General features: G+C 37.9%; 1 protein-coding gene across 50 annotated transcripts in view; it reads left to right on the top strand.

Annotated features, from left to right (window-relative positions):
- Positions 1 to 24333, top strand: part of ANK2 (ankyrin 2) — a 559765-nt gene that overhangs the window by 377504 nt on the left and 157928 nt on the right. For 44 of the 50 annotated variants that reach the window (XM_075998052.1, XM_075998068.1, XM_075998071.1 and 41 more), the window contains one exon: positions 16827 to 16928. In XM_075998052.1, coding sequence (XP_075854167.1) covers positions 16827 to 16928 — 102 coding nt within the window. Of the gene's footprint in view, positions 1 to 16824; positions 16929 to 24333 lie in introns of those variants that run through there. The other 6 variants (XM_075998080.1, XM_075998077.1, XM_075998075.1 and 3 more) reach the window with 1 other exon arrangement.

The raw sequence follows: 24333 nt of genomic DNA, 5'->3' as shown, positions 1-24333 counted from the left end.
CATATAATGATCACAAGACAGAGTTCCCGTGGTAGGGGGACACAGACTTTAAATATTTTACGAGAGGGTGAGGAAGCGGGCTGCCTGGCTGAGACATGAATGTCCCGGGCATCTGTGAACAAAGTGAAGAAAGGAGAATGGATAGCAAGGAGATGTGAGAGGTAGGCATGGGCCCATCTTGGCAGAAGTTTGATTTCTTTCTAAATTGTGGTAGGTCTTGGTAAAGGATTTTGAATTTCATTTAAATTATAGTGAGAAGCTTCTAGTCTAGGGTTCTAGTCTAGGAAATGGTAGAACGTCATTTATGCTTCAAAAAGATCTCTCCCTCTCTCTCTCTCTTCCGTCTCTTTCCCTCTCTCACTCCCTCCACCCCTCCTTCCTCCTTCTCTCTCTTTAAACTGAAGGATGGTTGTAAGTGCAGCAAGAGAGGAAGAAGGGAGACCAACCTAACTGGTCTCAGAGTTTAAACCCCGAGGTGAACAATGATGGAGGGTTGGATTAGCGTGCTAACAACGGAGGTGAGAAGTGATTAGATTCAGGATGCATTTTTGTTTTTATTGAAGGATTTCTTGGGAGGTTATAAAAGAAAAAGAGAGTGTTTTTTGGCTTAAGCACCTGGGTACAAGATAGTGCTGTTTACTAAGATGCAGGGGGGGGAGAGAGGGAGAGAGAGATGATTCCTTATCTATGACGCCTATCAGCATATCAAGAGAGTTAAACTTTTCTTTAGTTTTGAACTTTAAGATGATAGAAATAAGAGACTTTAAATGGTATAGCAGTTTTATAAAAGAAGAGGAAAATTTCATCATATAGTTAGCTTTGATATTAACCCTAATAAGAGCCAAAAGTGTAATGAAAATCATTCTGGTAAAGCACTTCAAAAATATGAAATGGGAGAGATTTTTGGATGATTTATTTACAGGTAAAGGTTGAAAGAAGAGAAGATCTCCCTGTTCTCTAGGAAGTTCCAATCTAGTTTTAGAAACAGGACTTACCCACATGCAGTCAATTAACTACAAGAGGTAGTAGACCATTGAGCGGTGACATGAGGGATGAAATGAGTCCCTATAGGATGCTCATGAAGGAAAGGACCAGCACAGGCTTCTGTGCTTTGGGACCATTTGGCAGCCAAGGCTGAAGTTCAGGCGATGTGGAGCAGAACAGCTGCACCAGTTGTTTGCAGTTCGAGATGCTTCCATACAGGCTAATTACAATAGCTACTGCTGTGAGCCACCAAGCTGCCCCCTGTGAGGCTAGTGAGACCCCGTTCTCAGGGTTCCCCAGCCTACTCGCATGCCCCAAGTAAGCAAATAAAGGGGTAAGGCCAGGACCACCCCCCCCCCCGGTGGTGCAGCCAGTGTCCATTGTGATTTGTTGGTGCCTGAGCTACTTGGTAAATATTTTGAGTATCCATCCTGCCCATGGAGAGAGTGGAGCCTCAGGTCGATCTTGAACGCAGAGGTCAGTCTGGGTTCCTACTGGGAAGGAAAGACACCCATGTGCTCACTAAGCATTTGCTGAGCCGGGCGGGCACTGGGCAACCCTACCGAGATGAATGAGACGTGCAGCCTTGGCTTGAAGGAGTGTAATCCAGGGCTGGGGAAAGCAGGAGTCTCCAGACTGTGTCACAGTGTGTCGAGAAAGCACAGGGCATTGTAGAGTACCCAGAGTGACCACTCAGTCTCTGAGGGTTGCAGGAGTCAAGTCCTGAAGCATGTATGGGAAGATCACACCCGTAGTCTTAGTCACTAGTGACAGACATTAGGATGACTGAGAAGCAGTGTGTAATACCCACGGCCATAATACCCAGTTTCTATCGGACATGCGTGGAGCCCAGGAAGTTTAGATAAAGAGCATGGGATCAGGTTATCAAGAGCTTCATAAGCTGAGATTTAGAATTTGAACTATATACTATGGAAAGACCACTGATCAAAGGCTGTTTTAGGAGAATCAATTAGGTTGTGGTTTGCATATTATAAGCTCTCTTGTCTTTGAAGTGCCAAAGTGCATACCACCTAGTAGGTGCTCCATAAATATTTGTGGAAAGGATGAATGAATTAATGACTAGGTAATCACCTAAGGTAGCAAATCTAGTGGCCGTTTGCCAGCTGCAGGTGACAAGCCCCCAGATGAAACCAGAGACTATCAACATTGAAAAGGTGATGGAGAAACAAAAACACACTTCTAAAAACATTTAAAGAAGTGGGTGACTAAGAAGTTTTAATTATAACCATCTGCTCAAACAAGGAAAGCGCCCTTCCTGCAACTGCATGCATTACTGGTATAAAATATTAATTGCATAAAACTTATTTACTCTAGAAAATAATAGATATTTTCTTGAATTATTATTCATTCTCTAGATCAAGTTGTACATAAAATGCAATGGTTGCATTTTAAAGAAATTTGGTGAAGGATTACATTGTAATGAGAGGAATAATTGTAATGTAAACAATCAATAGCTAGGCTAGGCGCGGTGGCTCACGCCTGTAATCCTAGCTCTTGGGAGGCCGAGGCGGGCGGATTGCTCGAGGTCAGGAGTTCAAAACCAGCCTGAGCAAGAGCGAGACCCCGTCTCTACTAAAAATAGAAAGAAATTAATTGGCCAACTGATATATATATAAAAAAAAATTAGCCGGGCATGGTGGCTCATGCCTGTAGTCCCAGCTACTCGGGAGGCTGAGGCAGAAGGATTGCTCGAGCCCAGGAGTTTGAGGTTGCTGTGAGCTAGGCTGACGCCACGGCACTCACTCTAGCCTGGGCAACAAAGCGAGACTCTGTCTCAAAAAAAAAAAAAAAAAAAAAAAAAACAATCAATAGCTAATGTGTTTCTATTATATTTTTCTTACAATGAGCTACGTCCAAATCAAATATTTCTATTTATTTGAACTATGCAATAACTTTTAAGCAATATTTTTCTTCCCTATTTAATAAGATTAATTCCACTGTACATATAGTGGCTTTTAATGACAGAGCTGAGCATACTCTGCAGAGAGAGTTCTTTTTTCAATCATATCTTGCTTCCTTCCCACACAGGCATCTGCTGTGTCACTTACTCACTTTTTGTTGCTGTGTTGGATTTTATGCCCCTTTAGTGAAAATTTATTATGCCACAAAAAAAATGCACTTTTTTTCCCCCTGATCCCTTCATTTTCATTTAAGAGTTTCTCTTTGAACCTTTCGGCATATTATATCATATTTGATTGTCAAATTTTTAGGTGTGTTTGACTTTTTAAAGTTTACCCTGATAGCACATTTATGTGTGTGCTTAGGTGACTGTGGTAAAACTTTTTTGGACCTTTCTTTAATATTTGTTTATCAGAATTAAAAATATTGCAATGATTATTTGAAGTATAATCACTTCCTTAGTGACTTAGAGCTAATGAAATATATCTAAAAGCTATGTGAAAGCCAGATGTTTAATAGTAGACATTGTGAGTTGAAACTATGTTTTTGATGAGTTGTGAGTGTTGCTGATTTGCAGTTTATTTTAAATTTGGGGTTTTCTTTTCTGTACTTTTTACCCACCTCAGTCATCAGTGAGTTACAAAGGGGGGCTCTGAAGTAGATCTTAGATTATCCCCGATTCTGTAGCAATTCTAGCTTTCTAGTTAGTATAACACCACTACTAAATAAACACATTGTGTACTTACATCTCTAAGACTGACACTTTGTCTAACAAAGAATTCTCACTTTATCAAGGAAAGATACAAGAAATTATAACTCACGCAAGGCAGAAATAATGTGTTAAACTAGAGCTGAAGTCTCTTCATTTTTGCTACTTTTGTATCATATCATATCTTTCTAGATTGTTGGGCTCTGAAGGAAATTATAAAGCATCCAACACACCTAGTAGCACAGAAGTACATAGGAAAATTTGTAAAACCTTTTCCTTTTTGAAAAACTCTGGTTGTTATGCATAGAATTTGCCCCCAGAGTTACAAAAGGAAATGGGCATTTTTAAGGAATAAAAGGCAAAACAATCTTCTATTAAAAAGGTATCTGTTTCACAAATTTATTCAAACATCTATAATACATAATTATTTCTTTTAAAAATGGCTTTTGATATTGAGCTTATTATGCATTCTTAACATCATACATTTTGATGCACTAGGTGACTGATGATGACATAGGGTTAAAGCATATTTGGGATTGTGTAATAAACACATAGAATGAAAAGTCTAGTTAATCCTTCCAGGTAGCACTGCCCAAAGTGTATTCCACGAACCACCACGTCAGAAGAACCACCTGGGTGTTTAAAAGTGATGTAGATTCCTGGGCCCCACTCCAGACCTTCTGAATTAGCATCTCAGGGGTGAGAGCCAAGAAAATTTACTTAACAGGATTAAGCATGATCTCTAAGTAACTCATAAGTGCCACTAAAGTATGATAACCATGGCTTGATGTTGTAGGGGATTGACTGTTACTGAACATGCAGGGCTGACTATGTCACGTCAGCACGTAAGGGCAGAAAAGTAAAAGAAACCCTTCACATTGTATCAAGTGTCTTATTATCCAGGTTAATTCGACTTATTGCCAAAACTCTATTTAGTGGCAATTAAAGAAACCAAGGCTACACAGGACACGTGGGAACAGAAGACGAGGCCCCCCTGTGGTTCTTGCACATCATCTTAGAAGTGACAAAGTGTCTGTGCTGTATTACAACGGAGTTTTAGACCATAGTACTTAGAATAAATTTAAGTTCCACTTCCAAAAACTAATAATCACTGTGTACCTATATAGAGTTCTTTTATTCATTGTTTAACCTTGTCAGTGATCAGAAGTAAGGCCGCTGAGATACCCTAAGACAATGTCATGATAATGTGTTCTGAAATTTAAAAGCTGAGAATTTCATTCCACTGTTAAGCAATGAGCTTGAACAGGAAAATCGTTCTGAATAGTCTGAGCCTCCCTTGCAATAGAAGGCTGGTATCATGTCCTCCATGAATCCCACACTTCTGCCTAAAAAGTCACGTAGCACGTGAGAGATGATTAATTAACAAAGTTCTTTTGGCCTCATCAACTAATGTGAAGCGTCCAATATTCTATACTTCCTGTATTTTTAAAATCATGTATGCATTTTTAAACAATCCATAGAATTGACTATTAAATCGGTTTCTTTCAAGAGTGCATACAATGAATTCTGTAAGTCTGCATCTTCCTTTTTCTCTTTTTTGTTATATAACATATACATGCAGATTGAAGAAAGTGCCTTTTCTTTCTTTGATTTATACATACCGATCGATTAGTTCTTTAAAGAATTCAGCAGTGATCCAGATGTTCACGCCGCCTGCCATTCTTATTTTAACTGTGACCCCTGCAGTTACAGCTGCTTACCACCAGAGCCTAGCCAAGGGCATTGTCAGCCCGTGGGCTGGGCTGCTTTCTGCTCATCTCAGTCTTGACCACGTCATCTGGCACCGGGACAAGATCTGTTCTTGGCATTTGCACAAGATAACATAAAGGTAGAAAGCATAAGGGGAATAAAAAATAAAGAAAACAAATATTAATACATAAAAGAAATGGAGGAATGTATGTGTGGGGAATTCTATATTAATTATTATTAATAAGTTATCATTTATTGAGCCCCTGTGATCTGCCAGATTCTGTACTAATGCACTGCATACCGCTTACAGAATATAAACTTCATTTACTCCTGACAATAGCTTTGTGCATCAGTATTAAAATATACCTTTACTGGATGCCTACCATTCCAATACACTGTTCTCAGATACTATTAATTTATTATCTAATTTAACACTCACAGTCCTATACATTATATAGACTAGGAAATTGAGGCTTATTTCAAGTTCAGTAATTTTCTCAAGGTCACACAGCTCATGGTAAGTGATAGGACCAGGGTTAGAAAGGGAATTCTAAGCCACTTTGTATTACGCTGGCTCTTTAACGAAAGAGAAATCAAAAAAAAAAAAAGGAGACATTCATGAGAGTTAAAAGTGGGGTGTAAGATTTTAACAATTGGAAAAAATTGCCTGCTTGGAAAATGCTACACACCAAAGTAAATTTTAGGAAATTAAAAGAGTAAATGGGGAAAAAAAAGAGTCATTTCTTTAAAATCTAGAACAAAATTAGAAGTATTTAATTGATGTCAGAGTTGGAAAGCATAAAAGCAATGGAATAAAAATCTAACAGTAGAAATTGATACTTTTTAATTTGTATAAAAAACTTGGAAAAATTGCACAAAACATGACAAAATGTTATCTTGTCTGTATAAGACTTTTAAAATAAAAAATACATTTGAAACTTTAAAAGAACAAAAAGATGTGAACACATAAAGAAGAAAAATATGGCAGACAATAAATATGTGTCTACATTTTCAAACTTTTCAAAAATGAAAAAGGCAAATCAAAACCACAGTGATGTGCATACCAACTGAGCAAAGCAACCCTGAGTTTATGATTGCTTTAAGACAGGCTCTGCCACAGACAGTATGGCAACATCTTTTGAGTTAGCCATTCCGAAGGGCTGTTTTGAATTGTATGCAGTGCGTACCAAGAACCTACATCCTTTGGCATATTTGTTCCACCTTTAGGAATTTAAACAATAGGTACAATCAAGATAGGGACAAAGATTTATGTACAAAAATTTTTATCATAGCATTGTTTAAAATAATAAAAATCAAAGGCATTAGTTTTTCTCGAAATGATTGGGGAAAGCTAAAAACAATGATAACCTATTCGTAAACTATTATATGAGATTTAGAATATCTTTCAAAACTTTTGAATGGCATTGGCAGCACTTACTTTGTAATGTTAGCTTTTAAAAGTAAAAGATAGAGTATTATTATGCCAGCTTTGTAAATTCCTTATCTTTACACGTATTTATAGAATATATGTAGAAAAATTCTAGAAGAAAACACATCAAATTATGCAATAGGTATGGTTAATGGGATTATGCCTGCTAACCATAATTTTGTTTTCTTATTCATTTTTTGAATGATCTACCATGAAAATGTATGTATATACACACACATTATATATACCTACATATTTTATATATACACATATATAAGAAGGCTAGGGGGATTATATATATATATGCTGATATATATATGATGATTATGTATGTATAATGATCCCCTAACCTTTTTAAGATCTGGTTTTGCTGACTTTGCAGTGAACATTTTGAAAGGGAGTAGTACTATTTGTACAACATGTACAAAGGATAAAAAAGTGGAATACTTCAGTGATGCAAAATGAAGAGTGTAATTAATATATGATCAAATAGAATGCTATAAATTTTATAATTACAAAACCTCAGTGAATATCAGAGCAACTAATAAAAAATGTTGTAGAGTTTAATTCTTAGTAAACTCTCTTTTGAGTTAAAGAAATTGTGTGTATTTAGTAATCTACATTTCCTCTTAGACTGTGTAGTATCCTATATATATATACAAATATGATTTTCATTAAAAGTCTTGCATAATATGAATAGTCTATCTTAGACAAATTGTTTCCAGTGTGAGAAAAAGATACTGCTTTTCAATACTAGTTTTTAAATCTATTTACTCTTCTATGATTTTTGTCATCATTTTACAAATTAGGAATAACTTACTTATTTTGCAAGGTCATCATATTTTTAATCCAATTAGTTATAGTACACATAAAGAAAAATACATAAATTGTAAATGTTCATCTTGATTTCTCAGACAATGTCCACACCTGTTTAATAGAACACAGAATTAGAAAGGTTTTAGGTTATTAAGTATGAAATGTCCGATCCCCTTAAGTACTAAGTTTGACAGTTGATACTTTTCACTTTCACACTTCCTGTTTTATTTTTATTGTGAAGGTACATCCTCAGTCTTTCAAATGCATGGTTTGGTTTGTGATTATCTTTCAAATTTTCTTTTAGAGCAATTTTTGTGAAACCATGGATAAGTCAAAAATTTGTGTTATTTTCGAATATGAATTCCATCATGGACAGCAAGAAATATCAACAAAGTGTTTGAGAAGGATGTGACTAGTGAACGCACAGTTTGTCGATGGTCCGAGAAGTTCCACTGTGGTGATCTTAATCTTGAAAATGAGCCACGTGGGTGACCTGAAACCAAGGTGGATATTGAAGAGCTGAAAGCTGTGGTGGGAGTGAATCCAACTCAACCTATGCCTGAGTTAGCAGCAAGGTTCAACGTTACCATTCCAACAATATTGGACTATTTGAAACAAATCAGCAAGGTACAAAAGTTGAATAGATAAGATGGGTGCTGCATGAATTAAACGAGCTTCAGAAGAGAAATTGTCTCGAAGCTTGAGTTTCTTTGCTGTCAGGACATAAAGGTGACCCATTTCTACACTGTATTGTTATATATGATGAAAAATAGATACTTTTTGACAATCGCAAGCTTTAGACACAAGGGCTGGATAAAGACGAAGTGCCAAAACAGTCCCAAATCGAATAGTTGTCAAAAAAGGCTAATGGTGTTTGGTGGTCCAGGCCTGGTATTATCCACTACAGCTTCATGAAACTTGGTCAATAGATTACAGTGGTGTCTACTGCAACCTACTGGATGAAATGATGAGGATGCTTGTGATTAAGTAGCTGAGATTGGTCAACAGAGACGGGTTAATTCTTTTGCAAGACAATGCTCGACCACAGGTCACACAAACAACACTGCTCAAACTACAGCAGCTGGACTTGGAAACTCTCTGTCACCCACCATAGTCACCAGACCTTGCGCCAACTGACTGACTACTACTTCTTCTGGGCTTTGGACCACTTCTTGCAAGGAAAAATATTCAATTCTCAGCAAGCTGTAGAAAACACCTTTTGTGATTTCATCGCTCGCTCTCCAGGCTTCTTTGCTGCTGGCCTAAACAAGCTACCAGTTAAGATGGCAAAACTGTGTCCATAGTTTAGGTGCATACTGTGATTAATTGTACCGCTTCTTGTTAAACTACACTTTTGATTTGAAATCGGACATTCCATATTTAATGACCTAAATTAAACTATTGCAGGCAACCTAAAGCCTCTTTCTGACTCTTTCCAGAAACTACTACTGATTTCTAATGCTATAGATTAGTTTTGCCAGTTTTTAAGTTTTAATAAATTACGTAAAAAAGATGTCCTTTTGGCCGGGCGCGGTGGCTCACGCCTGTAATCCTAGCACTCTGGGAGGCCGAGGCGGGCGGATTACTCAAGGTCAGGAGTTCAAAACCAGCCTGAGCGAGACCCCGTCTCTACCATAAAAATAGAAAGAAATTAATTGGCCAACTAATATATATATATATATAAAATCAGCCGGGCATGGTGGCTCGTGCCTGTAGTCCCAGCTACTCGGGAGGCTGAGGCAGGAGGATCGCTTGAGCCCAGGAGTTTGAGGTTGCTGTGAGCTAGGCTGATGCCACGGCACTCACTCTAGCCTAGGCAAGAAAGCGAGACTCTGTCTCAAAAAAAAAAAAAAAAAAAAAAGATGTCCTTTTTTGTGTCGGACTTCTTTTGCTTAGCATTATCTTTGTGAGATCTATCAATGTTGCATATAGATATGTTTCATTCATTCCTACTCTCACTTTATTTACTATTCCATTTTCACTTTCTTTTAAAGTATAAGAATTGTACAAAGGATTCGTGAGTCTCAGCATAGTATTGCAAAATAATCTCAATGTTTTGGAAGGAATGGAATTGGTATGCCGTAGGTGGTTCTTCCTTTTCACGGATGGTATCTTAAGGAAAGCTTTGATGAATGAAACTTATCTAGTGTGCTACCAAAAATCAATATCCAAATGTAATACTAAGTTAAGGGAAAAATACTGCTGCCTTTATATAAAAATGGAATTTTCAAATGATCTCATATAACAAAAATATAGTTGCTTAAAATATTCAGGCAGATCTATCTATTCAGTTAAACTTAGATATTGTTCTGATTCCAATTCTCAATTTTATGTGTTAATAATTAACTTAAAAACATTTCAAAGTAAAAATATAAACACCTAAATTTACTCTCGCTTCTCCCCCTAGCCAAAAGCTTTATAGAATTCACTTTAATGTCTGAACCAATTTTCTTAGCACATAGGCCATTGGGTTGAGAATACTCTTTTGGAAAGTTGCATTAATTCTCTTTTGAATATTAGAGCACCTGTCAGTAATTTTCATTTAGTAGCAATCTAAAGGCCTGTTGGATGACACTAGAAATGTAGGTTAAGCTGCATACTTGAGCTGGAATGTACAAGTTTGTGGTTTATAGAAGTTTTTATTATTGGTGGCAGCCGAATAGAAATTGTCATGTGCTATTTTTCATTGTAAAGTGATTTAGATCACTTACGTGTTCTGACTACAGGAAGACAGTGGGTGGAATTCTTTCTGAAAAAAATACGAGTATATCCAGCATGCAGTTCTTGATTGCCCCCAAAGTTTTGGTTTTCAACAAGATAGCAAATAGAAATTTGAGCTTATGAAAGAGCTGAATTAAACAATCCAGCAGTCCCTACATCAAAGTATGAATAGTTAAGTAAAAGCATCCGGATATCATAAAGAGAGTATTCTGCCGAATCTTCATCATTAGAGACTGAACACACCCAGGTTTGGTTCCCTTTTTGTCCCTTTGTGCCTGTACATTTCAGTATATTTTTAAGTACTCTGGTATAGCTTAGACCTGCTGGCAACACAGTTTGCCAGCAGGTCTGCCAATAACTTTAATATTTAAAGAAAATCATGTGTATGCATCTATAATTTGCTATTGTTGTTTTGCATTTACCTCTTCCAAGAAAAAAACACAAGTATAAAAAAAAACCTCAGTAAATATTCTCTGTGCCTGTCACTGGGCTAAACACATTCAAACTGTCATATTAATCCTTCTATCAATTCTAAAAAGTACATTTATTTTTTGATAAGGCAATTGAGACATACAAAAACCCAAGATCATACAACTCATGTTTTGCTCAACATGGATTTTAACGTATCCTACATTCCTAGGAAGAGACCTAATAAGGAACTGTAAAAATGACCCTTATTTTTCTTGCATTCGTATTAAAGTTTTTCCCCTCAAGTTATCTTACTAAATTTTATTTCTTTTCTACTGCTATGAAAAAGTAGCTCTCAGGGTAGGCAGGTAAGTCACCCTGTTTTTACAAAGGAATGACTGCTTCCTAAGGAAACCCGAAGATTCCTCAAATGCCAAAAGGACCATGTGTTTTGCTTGAGGTTAATCAGCCAGTAGATATTTGTGGAGAGTACACCATGAGCCGGAGATTGTGAGAGGAGGTGTTCTGCATCATTCTCTTAAGGCTGGTTGAGACTGGGGTGGCTGATTCACACTTTTAGACAAGTGCTTCTCAAGCTTGAATAATGCATCGATTCTTTTAAAGCGTAGGAAAAATGTATGGCCTCCACTGTTATTTTTATTATAGTGTTAACTTAAATATTAAAAACATAAACACCACATAAAACTCCCTAAATGCTTATACCAGTACTAAAAAGAAACTTTTTCATATTAAACAAAATAAATGACACCAACTTAATAGAATGGATACAAATTTCTAAAGCTAAGTAAAAAATATTGAGATTAATAGTAAAAAGATACAACCTCAGAGTTCTATGTTTACTTTTAATGTTTTTCTGAATTTCACTTCAGTAAAAACAATATAAAGAATACTTTTTTGTAAGCATGTTGTTCAAACTCTTCATATTAATAAGTATAAGGTTTTGTTTCCTATTTCAGGCTAATGAAACTTAAAGCTGTCAGAGAAATTTGCCACTGTCAATTTTAATGGCATGCCATTTAATAATCTTTGAAAGCTCTCTTTATTTACTTGGAGATGAAATTAGTATTCTGATAGAATTGTGTACTCAATCCAATGAAAGCTAAAGTTGGGAACACTGAAAAATGTTTCACTGCGGATTTTGTGTTACACTAATTGCTAATGGTCAATGCAAGCTAGACACTATGAGCTTCTGAGCCATACATTTATTTGCAACATGGATATGCTACTGACTGCTCTTGCTCAGGCTCTTTCAGTTCATGATGTCTATACCGTCCTTCTGTGTATGATGGATGCCCTGATTCTCAGACTGTTCTTTCCTCTCTGTAGTACAGCGAAACTTTCTGCAGATCATTCATCTATATATTTTTTCGACCTCACTTGTGCACTGAATTATCAAGACAAAGGCATATGCCAAAATTATATGGTTAGACTCACAGGGTAGCCATTCCAGATGACCTGGAGTATGCTACTTTTTTCCTTAGCAGATTATTATAGAAATGCAAGCACACACCAGGCGTCCTCAAACTACGGCCCAGGGGGCCACATGCAGGTGTTTTTGCCCGTTTCTTATTTTACTTGAAAATAAGATATATGCAGTATGCATAGGAATTTGTTCATAGTTTTTCTTCAACTACAGTCTGGCCCTCCAACGGCCTGAGGGACAGTGAACTGGCCCCCTGTTTAAAAAGTTTGAGGACCCCTGTGTGCACCCGGCTGGGTGCTAAGAAGGCTGTTTTGTTTTTCTGACATTCAGATACAAAAAAAAAAAAAAAAAACCAAAAATCCAAAACGTGTAGAACTATGTCAAGAAGAGTTTGAGAGGAAATTTTTCTTTCTTGGCCTGAGATATCACACTAGGGGTCTAAAGGGGGCAAGTTTTAACGACATCCATCTGTTAAAGATTAAAAATAGGTGGGACTCAGCATTTGAATTTCTCATCCAGAGTCAGGCTGTATAGGCAGAAGTATAATTGGTTTTTGGTTTGCTCATTCTAGGGATGGACATAAGGCAGCAAAGCAGAGAGGTTAGTCTTGTATTTATCTGAGACTTTCTCCCAAAGGAGTTGCTATCGCCTCGTTTTTTCCTTTATTGTGCTTTTATTATGAAATCTCTTGATTGAGCAAAGCAAAATCTATTTTGAAAGCATTCTTCTCCCCCTACTTATACTTGATTTTAAAATTCTTGCTTTTATGGTAGTCGGTTGAGAATCACAGCACGGTAAAAATTTCAGCATCTCCGTCCATGAATCTTGGAATCCTCTTTCATCTCCGTATTGATTGAACATAACCAGACTAACCACTGTTTATCCAAAGCTCTTGTGTCAAGAGCTTTAATCACAGATTGACCTCATTGTAGGGTGCGACGGGCATGTGTCTGTGAAAGGGGAAGAAGAATATATATTTCTACGCAGAAATACACATTCGACCTTCACTAATGTCAATATCTATGCATACATTTTGAAGCCTCATTTTGATTCTGTCCTTAAAGCACACATTCTTGGACCATTTTATAAGGGTACTTCCATTTAATGCATTTTCTCACTTTGGGAAAACTAAATTCCTTAACAGGGTTTTAGAAGAGTTCAGCTCACACACCAAAGTCTCCTATGATTCAGCCGGTGAAGTGGTCCCTGGCATTGTGGTTCAGCTATTCCATTGCCAGCGGGGTTAGCCCCTCCAGAACACTGGGGACATTGTTTGCTGAAATTCCAGGGATTAGCTGCAACTCTCTGACTTGCATCCACTTTTAAAAAGTTCAATTCAGAAAAGAGGAAAACAGTTATGAAAACTTTTTGTTCCTATGGAAGAGCAAAAGCAATCCTCGGTCTCATTCCCAATCCCTCCCATGTGAGGGTGGCGATGGCAGCCAAGAACTCCCTCTCCAGCTGAGCCACCCTCTTTAGCATGACTAAAGACTTACAGAGTGATGTCGTGATGGTGGTTAGCACGGATGAAATAAACCTGTAGCTCATAGGGTAGAAATCTATAGTAACATCTGCTTCGATACTTTGGAGGGGTGGAGTGGAATAACAGATAAGACTTACAGCTCTGAGCCTGATAAACATCAATTAACTCTTGGATCTTCACACACTGGAAAATGTGTGACTTTGGAAAAATTTTAAAGGTCTTTCCTCACCTATAAAATGAGAACAATAATAGTTCCCTCCTGACAACATTATTGTGAGTATTTATGATATAACGCAAGTGGCTCCTTCAGCCCATTCCTGGCACACAGTAAACACTCAATAAATGTTCCCTTCAATTATTTGTGTCATGTACACATTGAAAGTCCTTTCTGGGGACAACCTTTGATATAAGGTGTAGCACACAGATTTATTTTTAAAAAGCTGCATATACAGGAATAATATTTTCATATGTCTGTGACATGGTATTATTTTGTTTTTTGTTGTTTCATGGCAAAACTAATGATTCTTGTGAGATATTGATGTGATGTGACATAATACATAGTATACATACTATTATGTTTCATTGTGGGTGTTTTTTTTTGTTTTGTTTTGTTTTTTGAGACACAGTCTTACTCTGTCCAACAGAGTGCAGTGGCATCAGCCTAGCTCACAGCAACCTCAAACTCCTGGGCTCAAACGATCCTCCTGCCTCAGCCTCTCGAGTAGCTGGGACTACTTTCTATTTTTCCTGGAGACAGGGTCTAGCTCTTGCTCAGGCTGGTCTCGAACTCCTGACCTCAAGCAATCCTCCCACCTGAGATTCCCAAAGTGCTAGGATCACAGGCGTGAACCACTGCTCCTTGCCCCACTGTTAAGTGCTGTGGCAACAAACCTGAATGTCGAAAAACCCTCCTGGAATTTAGCATTTGCTGCAAACAGCAAAATGATTTCATCGAATATGCATTTTGAAATGAGTCGCAATTCAGTCCCTGCAGCGTTGCAGATAGACTTGGGCACTCTGCCATGGGCACAGCTTTCAGGCTGGATGGTGAGTGGGGTGCAGAGGTGTGGGGAGAGGGAAGAACAGGGTGACATTACCCCACTGTGATGCGGTCAGGAGCACAACCTCCGGATGTGTAGATTTCAGCCAGACCTTTCGACTCTTAATAAATTATCTATCTGATTTGTAAGGATAGAAGCCACTATGGTATTTGGGTTAGCAGTGAGGTAATCTAGTTCTACAGTTTTCAGTCTTCCCAGGTGTAAATCATCTTAACAGTATGCAAGTAATTCCATATTTGAAACTCCCAGTGAAAATACTTTCATTTCTGTCTCTGCACATCACCACACGTCACAATAAACAGCTGTGACACAGTGTGCCAGGAATTCCTGCCAAGTTCATTCTTCAAGCGAGGGAGGCAGTGTAGCCTAGTAAGGAGGATGTTTGGTTAGGAGCCATCAAACCTGCATCTCACTTCCTAGTGGCTAAATTGCATCTCTCTTTCTGCTGCCGTTTTCTCTGGAGGCAGATAGATACCACATCACAAGGAAAATAGTGGCCGGGCGCGGTGGCTCCTGCCTGTAATACTAGCGCTCTCTGGGAGGCCGAGGTGGGAGGATCATTCAAGGTCAGGAGTTCGAAACCAGCCTGAGCAAGAGTGAGACCTCCGTTTCTACTAAAAATAGAAAGAAATTAATTGGCCAACTAAAAAAAAAAAATATATATATATATATATATATATATATATATATATATATATATATATATAAAATTAGCCGGCATGGGGGCACATGCCTGTAGTCCCAGCTACTCAGGAGGCTGAGGCAGGAGGATTGCTCGAGCCCAAGAGTTTGAGGTTGCTGTGAGTGAGGCTGATGCCATGGCACTCACTCTAGCCTGGGCAACAAAGTGAAAAAAAAAGACAAAAAAGAAAAATCGTGACAGTTGTACAAGTGCCTTGGCACCTAGCAAAAGTTTGTCGGCATTATTACGTTAAGGTTCAAAGTCAGACTTTTTCACCAGCTGGGAGGAGCAGTGTGTTTTGTGGCTTTATCTCTGGAGCAACTCTGCTTAGGACTTTTCTTGAGGAGAATTCAACTGATTCTTCTAGAATCAGATTTTGATAGGAGTGCGGGAAGATGAGAAGCTGAACAAGCAGTCGCCTCCCAGAGTGATCATATTTACCAAGTGATTAGAGTCTGGTATTGTGTCAGCTAGTTTAAATTGTTTTTCAAAGTCACTGGGCTCACAGAATTCGCATTGGCCCAGTCTACACCTGCGGAGAAGTGTTATTCCCTCTCCCCAAAGCATCCTCAGAGCTTTCCGTGATTCTCTGGTCATGAGGACCGATGACTGCTACGTGACCATACTCAGTGTTCTCCCTCAAAACTCATCTGAAGACCAACAGCAATGAGAGAGAAAGAAAAAAACCTAGTACTACTTTTCATTTCTTTTGGTTTTCTGATTCTTTGTTGACTGTCCATTAGGCTCAGTATAAAGTCACTAGAATCCTAAAACTAAAATGAACAACACTGGTATTGGAGATAGTGTAAATGCATCTTCGAATGTGGCTAAAGATCTGGAATAAAGCGGTAACAACTATTTTCATTTTGTGGGTTCTTTTATACTCTTTGATACAGTAGAGCATATTTCCCATTGACTTTTTTTTTTTTTTTTTTTTTTGAGACAGAGTCTCGCTTTGTTGTCCAGGCTAGAGTGAGTGCCATGGCATCAGCCTAGCTCACATCAACCTCAAACTCCTGGGCTCGAGTGATCCTTCTGCCTCAGCCTCCCGGGTAGCTGGGACTACAGGCATGTGCCACCATGCCCGGCTAATTTTTTATATATATATCAGTTGGCCAATTAATTTCTTTCTATTTATAGTAGAGACGGGGTCTTGCTCTTGCTCAGGCTGGTTTTGAACTCCTGACCTTGAGCAATCCGCCCGCCTCGGCCTCCCAAGAGCTAGGATTACAGGCGTGAGCCACAGCGCCCGGCCTCCCATTGACTTTTAATATACTTGATGCTTTAGAAATATCTCGAACCTTATACTGTGAATAGTGATTTAATGTTTTGAACTCAGCGTTAAAGGATTTCCAGCTAAAGGGTTTCTGACTTGCAGTGTGAACATTCTTCTCTTTCTGGAGTTGATAGGTTTTTATTTCATCAGTAGTTCACTGAAGGTCTCTTCTTTTCCTCACAGTCTGACAGCAATGCAAGCTTCCTCCGTGCTGCCAGAGCGGGCAACCTGGACAAAGTCGTGGAGTATCTGAAAGGCGGTATAGACATCAACACTTGCAATCAGGTAAGAGAACGGCAGTGGGCTCTGTGCTGTACCATGAAGAAACACTAATCATCTAGATGCGTTCTCAGAGCCCAAGGCTATTTTTTGTCTTTATTGAATTTACTAAAATATCAGCGACACTCGGACTTACAAAACCCACTTTTGCCCCCTTACCAACTTTTCGAGCATCAGATATTTGTATCTAGAGCTAATATTACTGGCAAAGTAGATAGATCGGAAATCTAACAATTGAATGCCAGTTTTGTCTATGAAATGATCTGTTCCACCCTTAAGGGGAATATTGACCAAGTGTGGTCTTTTACTTCTCATTTATCATTAACTAGCAATCCAAATGTTGACTTCTTTTCTTCTCTGTTATGTGCATCTTACTCATGGGTAACTGACTGTTATAATTTGGTATAGAGAAATAAAAGAATAAAAATCAAAATTATTTCCCTTTTCTCCCAGTTTCAAAATAGGGCTTATAATGAGAAGAGTTTGAAACTATTGGCTTCAATGAAGTGTTTCAATTATTCATTCATCATACCCATTTTATAAGGATAATACTGTAGAGAATATTATACATTTTGGATATTATTTGGTACCAGGAATGGGGGGGGGGATATTTTTGTGCTATTTTTTAGTAAGATTTTTATACCATGAATTAAAGTATCTAGTAAACTCCAGTATTTGCTATCGTGTGCTAAATGTTGGTGGTGTTGGTTGGGCGGGGGGAGACCAGCGAAGAGGAGAGATTTGACAGAAACCTGAATAGGAAGTAAATAATCCTGGCTAATTTTAAGTTAACAAGAGGTAAATTTCATTATTGTGTTCTAAAGCATCTATAGGATGATTGTTTCTGCATCCTGGTATATATTGAACCCGGTTATCTTTATAGGCTTCTGAAATTAGTAAGTCTCTCAAATACAACTTTTTGAAAAGTGAACCTGTTCTCTTATCTCCAAATATACTCTAGATATTAAGATACTCTAGATAGAAAGTAGAGTATATTTCTAAAATATGCTTTTAGAAATATACTTTTAGAAATATACTCTACTTTCCTACCTGCTGATTTCCTCATCAATATGTCAATTTCGATCCAATTGTTCCCCGTTCCTCGTCCTCCCCCCTCCAGCTCAGCACTCTCTGGGTTCACCTTCCACATCCAAATTACACGAACTCGGGTCACATCGGGTCACTCACCGGAGTTATCGTCACTGCCTCAATTAATTAGGTTGTCTTCAGTGTCCACTCTGGTCAGTTCTCCACATGGTGCCTCGAGTGATCTTTCTGAAATAAAACCATAGTTAGGACACGTCCTCCCTCCCCAGACTTCCTGTGGCCGCCAACGCCCAGATCCATGCGTCAGTTGTATCAGAACCACCTGGAGGCTTTTGCAGAAGGCACTGGGTTTCCCTTGCTCCTCTGCAGAATCATTGGCGTAGAAAGCGTCGTCACTGCCCACAGTATTTCTCATCCCTTAGAGGAATGTGTCTCTTGTCATGAAAAGATGTTGAGAGCTACTTGCTGTTGGGAAAAGCATTCTGCTGTGGGCTCGAGCATCCCTGGAGTGACTTTTGGGGATAACAAGTATGAAAGACCTTGGGCTGGTCTTTATCTGGGCCACTTCTCAGGGGGGTGCTCCTAATGAGAGACCTTGGGGGATTGGGCAGCACCTCCCCCAGATAAAAAGCAGGCTGTGTGAATTTCCCACGGTCACTGTTCACCTTTAGCATAGCCCACCTGCGAGGGTATCCTTCACTGGTCCTTTGTGTCAACCCTGTTAGATTTGGAGGGAGAAGGGCATAAGGAGCTGGTGTAAGTGACATGCTGACACTCAGACACTGCTTTTGCTGTGAAGTATAAAGTCCTTCGTTTCTGACCCAGGATACCTGTGTCTCCTACCAGCAACATGAAATAGTAACAGTTTAGACTTTGAGCTTTTAGGTAAGATCAAATCCCAGACTTTACACAGTTCTTGATACTGTCTTGTGAAATGAAGCCAAATTATTTTATCCCAACTTAGAAGATCTTCATATGTTGCATCTATATTCCTTATCCATCTTACTTTCTATTTTGAATAATTTTACCTGACACACCTTTAATGTTCTTTTAGAGAAATAATTTGAATGTTAGGTTTATTAGTTACCTTAAGAGAGAAAGAACATCCAAGCTCCCATTTGGATATATGAGCTTATTCCATAAAATGCCTGTGAAGTTGAATAGGAAATACTTGATAATTTTGACATGTTGCCTTAGGTTTCTTTACGTAGATTAAATGCATCCCCCAAATTTTAATATCAATTCATTAACTTTCTAAATTTTTCATATACTTGAGAATAGGCAATCAAACTATTAGTTTATTTAGGTAAACTTGTTGTAAATAATACCAATAAAGGGAAACTCAAGGAAAATGAAGCTAATTTCATTTCTAACCAAGTCCACTTACTCTAAAGTATAACAAATATATTACAATAATTGCATGAAAAGTCTTAGAGTTATTTTAAAAAAGAATAATCTCTCAACAGTAAATACTCAGTTCTTACCAGATTTATAGACCAACTTAACTTCTTGAGTTAGTTCAATAAGTTTTTACAAGGCTACCCTATTTCTCCTATAGTGGCAAGCCATCCACTATGGCACTAGAAAAGGGAAGACCTATTCCCTTATGAACTAAGAGGACATCATGATGTCATGAAATTCACACAAATTTAAAGCCTACAGGCTCAGATTCAAGTTCCATTTCTCCTTTGGAGAAGTCATTTTAATTCAGAAAGTGGCATTTTTCTAAATTCTGAAACAGGATAATAATAATACTTTCAATGTTTATATTCCTGGGTTGCACTGTAAATTAAATTATGAAATATGAAAGGCCTTTCTAAGGCACGTGTGTTGTAATCGTAATTACTGTATATAATTCACCAGGAATTATAAAAATTAAAATTGACCTTCACATAAAATATGAGATTAATTCTCACCACCTGAATTTAATAGGTATAAAGTAAATATTGTCTGGTATTGATTCTTTATTATTAATATTCAAGAATGTATATTAATTTTTTTTTGAGACAGAGTCTCGCTTTGTTGCCCAGGCTAGAGTGAATGCCGTGGCGTCAGCCTAGCTCACAGCAACCTCAAACTCCTGGGCTCAAGCCATCCTCCTGCCTCAGTCTCCCGAGTAGCTGGGACTACAGGCATGCGCCACCATGCCTGGCTGATTTTTTTCTATATATATTAGTTGACCAATTAATTTCTTTCTATTTTTTTTTTTAATTTTTTTTTTTTTTTGAGACAGAGTCTCGCTTTGTTGCCCAGGCTAGAGTGAGTGCCGTGGCGTCAGCCTAGCTCACAGCAACCTCAAAATCCTGGGCTGGAGTGATCCTTCTGCCTCAGCCTCCCGGGTAGCTGGGACTACAGGCATGCGCCACCATGCCCGGCTAATTTTTATATATATATATCAGTTGGCCAATTAATTTCTTTCTATTTATAGTAGAGACGGGGTCTCGCTCTTGCTTAGGCTGGTTTTGAACTCCTGACCTTGAGCAATCCGCCCGCCTCGGCCTCCCAAGAGCTAGGATTACAGGCGTGAGCCACAGCGCCCGGCCAATTTCTTTCTATTTTTAGTAGAGATGGGGTCTGGCTCTTGCTCGGGTTGGTTTTGAACCCCTGACCTTGAGCAATCCGCCCGCCTCGGCCTCCCAGAGTGCTAGGATTACAGGCGTGAGCCAAGGAACGTATATTAATTAAAGATTAAGAAAATAAAGTGTCTGATGTTAACCAATTAGCTACTACATGTCAGATGCTGTGCTAGGGTTTTTTACATGTGATGTTCCATCAATCAGCTGAGACAATGTCATGAGGTAGAAATAATAAGCCCAAGTTCACAAAACTGAGCCCACAAGTGGTTGATGTTCCCAGGGTCACACAGATCTGTCCCCTGTGTCTGAGTTTTATCTACTACAGGACGTCTTGAGTAGCTATTTAGAGCCACCCATCAAAGTATACAGTGGTGGTGTCCTTTATCTTAAAGCTCACACTTTATTTTTTATCTACCACTGTTCACATAAAAATAACTTTATTCATCCTCTGATTAGTATAGTAAGTAGTTAGAGGAACTTTTAAGTCAAAGAGCACCACCACCAGGATTACTACTAAAACTCAAATAAAAGTATAGAATAGAAAATAATTTTCAAACACCCAGGAGGGCAGAAGAGGCATATGTTCAGCCAAAGTATTGCTATTTCTAAATATGCAATACTCAAATCTAATATGGCATAAAGAAGAAAAGAAAGTGTATCCTCTATTTTGCTTCTAAGCCTGAGTTTCTAGGGAGCATTATGACACATAATATAGAAACCAGGACTTTCTGTACCCTGTTGTATTTCTCAATGAAAGCCAATCTGGGCTGCACCAGTTTTCCAAAAATATCACATGTGTTGGCATGCTAAGTAAGATTCCTTGAACTGAAATTTGAGGCACATTTTTTTTTCTTTATAAAACTGGTCTCATAACTACCATGAGAAGTTTGAAATTAAACCCAAAAATACCATTTGGCTTCTAATCATTTAAAGGATAATGGGAAAAATTTATAAATTCGGCACAACTTAATACTCTAAAAAAAAAGATTACAAATATAGTTGTTAATTTTTATTTTCTTTGAAAGATTAAATTAGTAATTTATTTACCTTATTATGTCTTATACATTCAGAAAAGAGAATAAATCTTAGCATTTACTTGATTTCTGAAACTCATAAAAGCTTATACTCTTACCTATTTAGTACTTCTGCATGCTCTAATACTGTTATAAACAATGTTAACATCCAGACATTAAAAAAAGAATCCATAACATAAAAAAAACTATAACCAGTTACAACTCAATAAAAGCCTTAGAAGGTTTAGATACTCAGGTTTGTTGTGGTGTAACTTACATACCGTGTATAAAATGTATTAGTTTCACTGCAGTGACTTCAAAATGAAGGGCTATCACTTAGCATTTATTGGATATAATCCTAGATGGGATACCAATGATTAATAGTTCTTAAAATGTCCTGATTTTGATATTGATCTTTTACCACTAAGGTGTAAAGGTGCAAAAATATCAGTTAAATCCCATTTCCTTTTTCAAAAACAGAAGGTAAAGTCAAAGCTCCATTTTCAAAACAATATTAATGTTCCTAAAATACCAGGCCTTTAGCAACAAGAAGTTACGCCAAACAACAACTTTAGCATGTATTCACACGGTATGACTCAGACTACAAAGCATTTTTGGAAGTCCCATTAAAAATGTGGGTGCTGGAATCCAAACAAATTCTAATTTCTCCACTTAGCAGCGGAGTGACCCAGGGAAATCAACTTCTCCAAGCCTCAGTTTTCTCAACTGCAGTGATCGTAACAACACTGACGTTATAGGCTTGTTGTAATGGTTAAATGAGATGTTTGCAAAATGCTTAGCAGAGCAAGCACGCAATAAATATTAGTGAAAAATGTTAATCCATATTATATAATATGATCTTTTGATATTGATTCTCAATCTAAGCAAACATGGTACTAATTCACAGAGACAAGACAACATAGAAAGTATTACCAAAGCTGGGTCATCAAATAGGAAAGATTATGTTTATAGTAGCAATTTGGTAACAGTTACTAGGTATCTGGGTTGCATTAAACTAAAATCTTTTTCTGGAACTAAAATCTTTTTTACAAAGGTCATTTGCAGCCATCTGGTTTCAACCTTTCTTTAAAAATATCAAAACAATTTTATTAGCCTGAGACTTTATAAAGGCAACAAAAATGAATAGAAGAGTATTGAATTTATGGAATTAATGGAACATGGAATGAACTATATATAGTTTCCTACCAGTTAAATTAGATACAAATATATGTACAAATAATATAGCTATATATCTATATTCTTATTATTGACTCCTCTTTTAGAAGAAACAAAGGGTGATGCTTTTGTCTGGTTCTAATTATGTGTTTTTGGATTCTGGACTATTCTGTAATCTTCTTTGGTACATTAGTGCTAGTCTTTGCTCTGTACTAGGTAGTGCTGATTCAGATTGGCATTGAATAATATTTTGTTCTGTCTAATATTTTGAGTACTTAGAATTTTCAGTTTCAATGTTGATATTTGTTCAATGTAAAGTAATTCCAGTGGAGAATTTTCATCAACTACTTGTCCCTAGTACTAAAAAGTTTTGTCTTTATTTGGGACTTTGCAGGTTTATGAAGATATTGAAATGTGACTCTTCTTTCATTTTATTTTTTTATTCTTTAAAATATTTTTTGTCTTAGGTACTACAGTAATAGGGTATTGGGCACATGGGAGGGGGGAGGGGGACAGGTATATACATACATAATGAGTGAGATGTGCACCATCTGGGGGATGGTCATGCTGGAGACTCAGACTTGTGGGGGGAGGGGAGGAATGGGCATTTATTGAAACCTTAAAATCTGTACCCCCATAATATGCCGAAATAAAAAAAAAAAAAACTAAAAAAAATATTTTTTGTCTTTTTTTCTTCTTTGTTTTTGTATTTTGTTTTGTTTTGTTTACGTTTTTATTTATTAAGCCTCTTTCATTTTAAAAATGCCAGGAATAGTTTCATGCAAATTATTTCTGGGACTGTCTTCTTAATTACTCTGCTGCAGTGGTTTAGGTTAGAGCAGAACACTTTATATTCAGGCAGAGTTCTCCTGAATGCCCTCTTCTGTGACTAAAAGACATGGATTTGAGTCATGACTCTTAGGCAGCCACTCAACTCTCCCTAACTCATCTCAGATAGGATAATCAGAGCATTCTTTTCCGCCAGTTTGAATGCAAGATGGCTATTTGTTCATCTATTTCTTCAGACAGGTATTGTGTGCTTAGTAAGCGGCAGACACTGTCCGAGGTACTGGAGGCAGAGGGGACAAGGACAGGCACAGCTCCTGCTCTCAGATAGCTTACAGTCTGCAACTTGAGAGGAGAGGGGTAGTCATCAAGGGAAAAAGTGAGCTATGTGGAAGGAGAGAAGGCAGGGAATGATATGGAGAAGCAGGGAGGAGCAGAAGCAAAGCAGTTGGCACTTTCGATGGGACAGTCAGGAGGCCCAAAGGAGTTGAGCAAGGAAACCATGCACTGTTTGGTTGAAGTACATTTTAGAAGTTATGACAAGTGAGAGAACCCCACAGAGGAGCCTGCCAGCATGTTCAAGGCCCTGTGAGGGACAAGCCTGCCAGGAGTAGAATGAGGGAGGGGAAGAGAAGGAGGAAGTGAGGGGAGGGCAGAAAGCAGCACAAGGTCATGCAAAACCTTGTAGGCTACCTTAAGAACTTGGTGTAATTCTGAATGAGCAGAGAAGTGATAATGAGTTTGTAGCAGAAAAGTGACATAAACTGACACATTTTAATAGTAACACTGACTGAAAGGGAGCAAAGACAGAAG

Source organism: Microcebus murinus, chromosome 27, assembly GCF_040939455.1.
Source record: "Microcebus murinus isolate Inina chromosome 27, M.murinus_Inina_mat1.0, whole genome shotgun sequence".
In the NCBI taxonomy this organism is placed as follows: domain Eukaryota; kingdom Metazoa; phylum Chordata; class Mammalia; order Primates; family Cheirogaleidae; genus Microcebus; species Microcebus murinus.
Note: the sequence above shows the minus strand (reverse complement) of the source record. Positions and strands in the feature narration are given on the sequence as shown.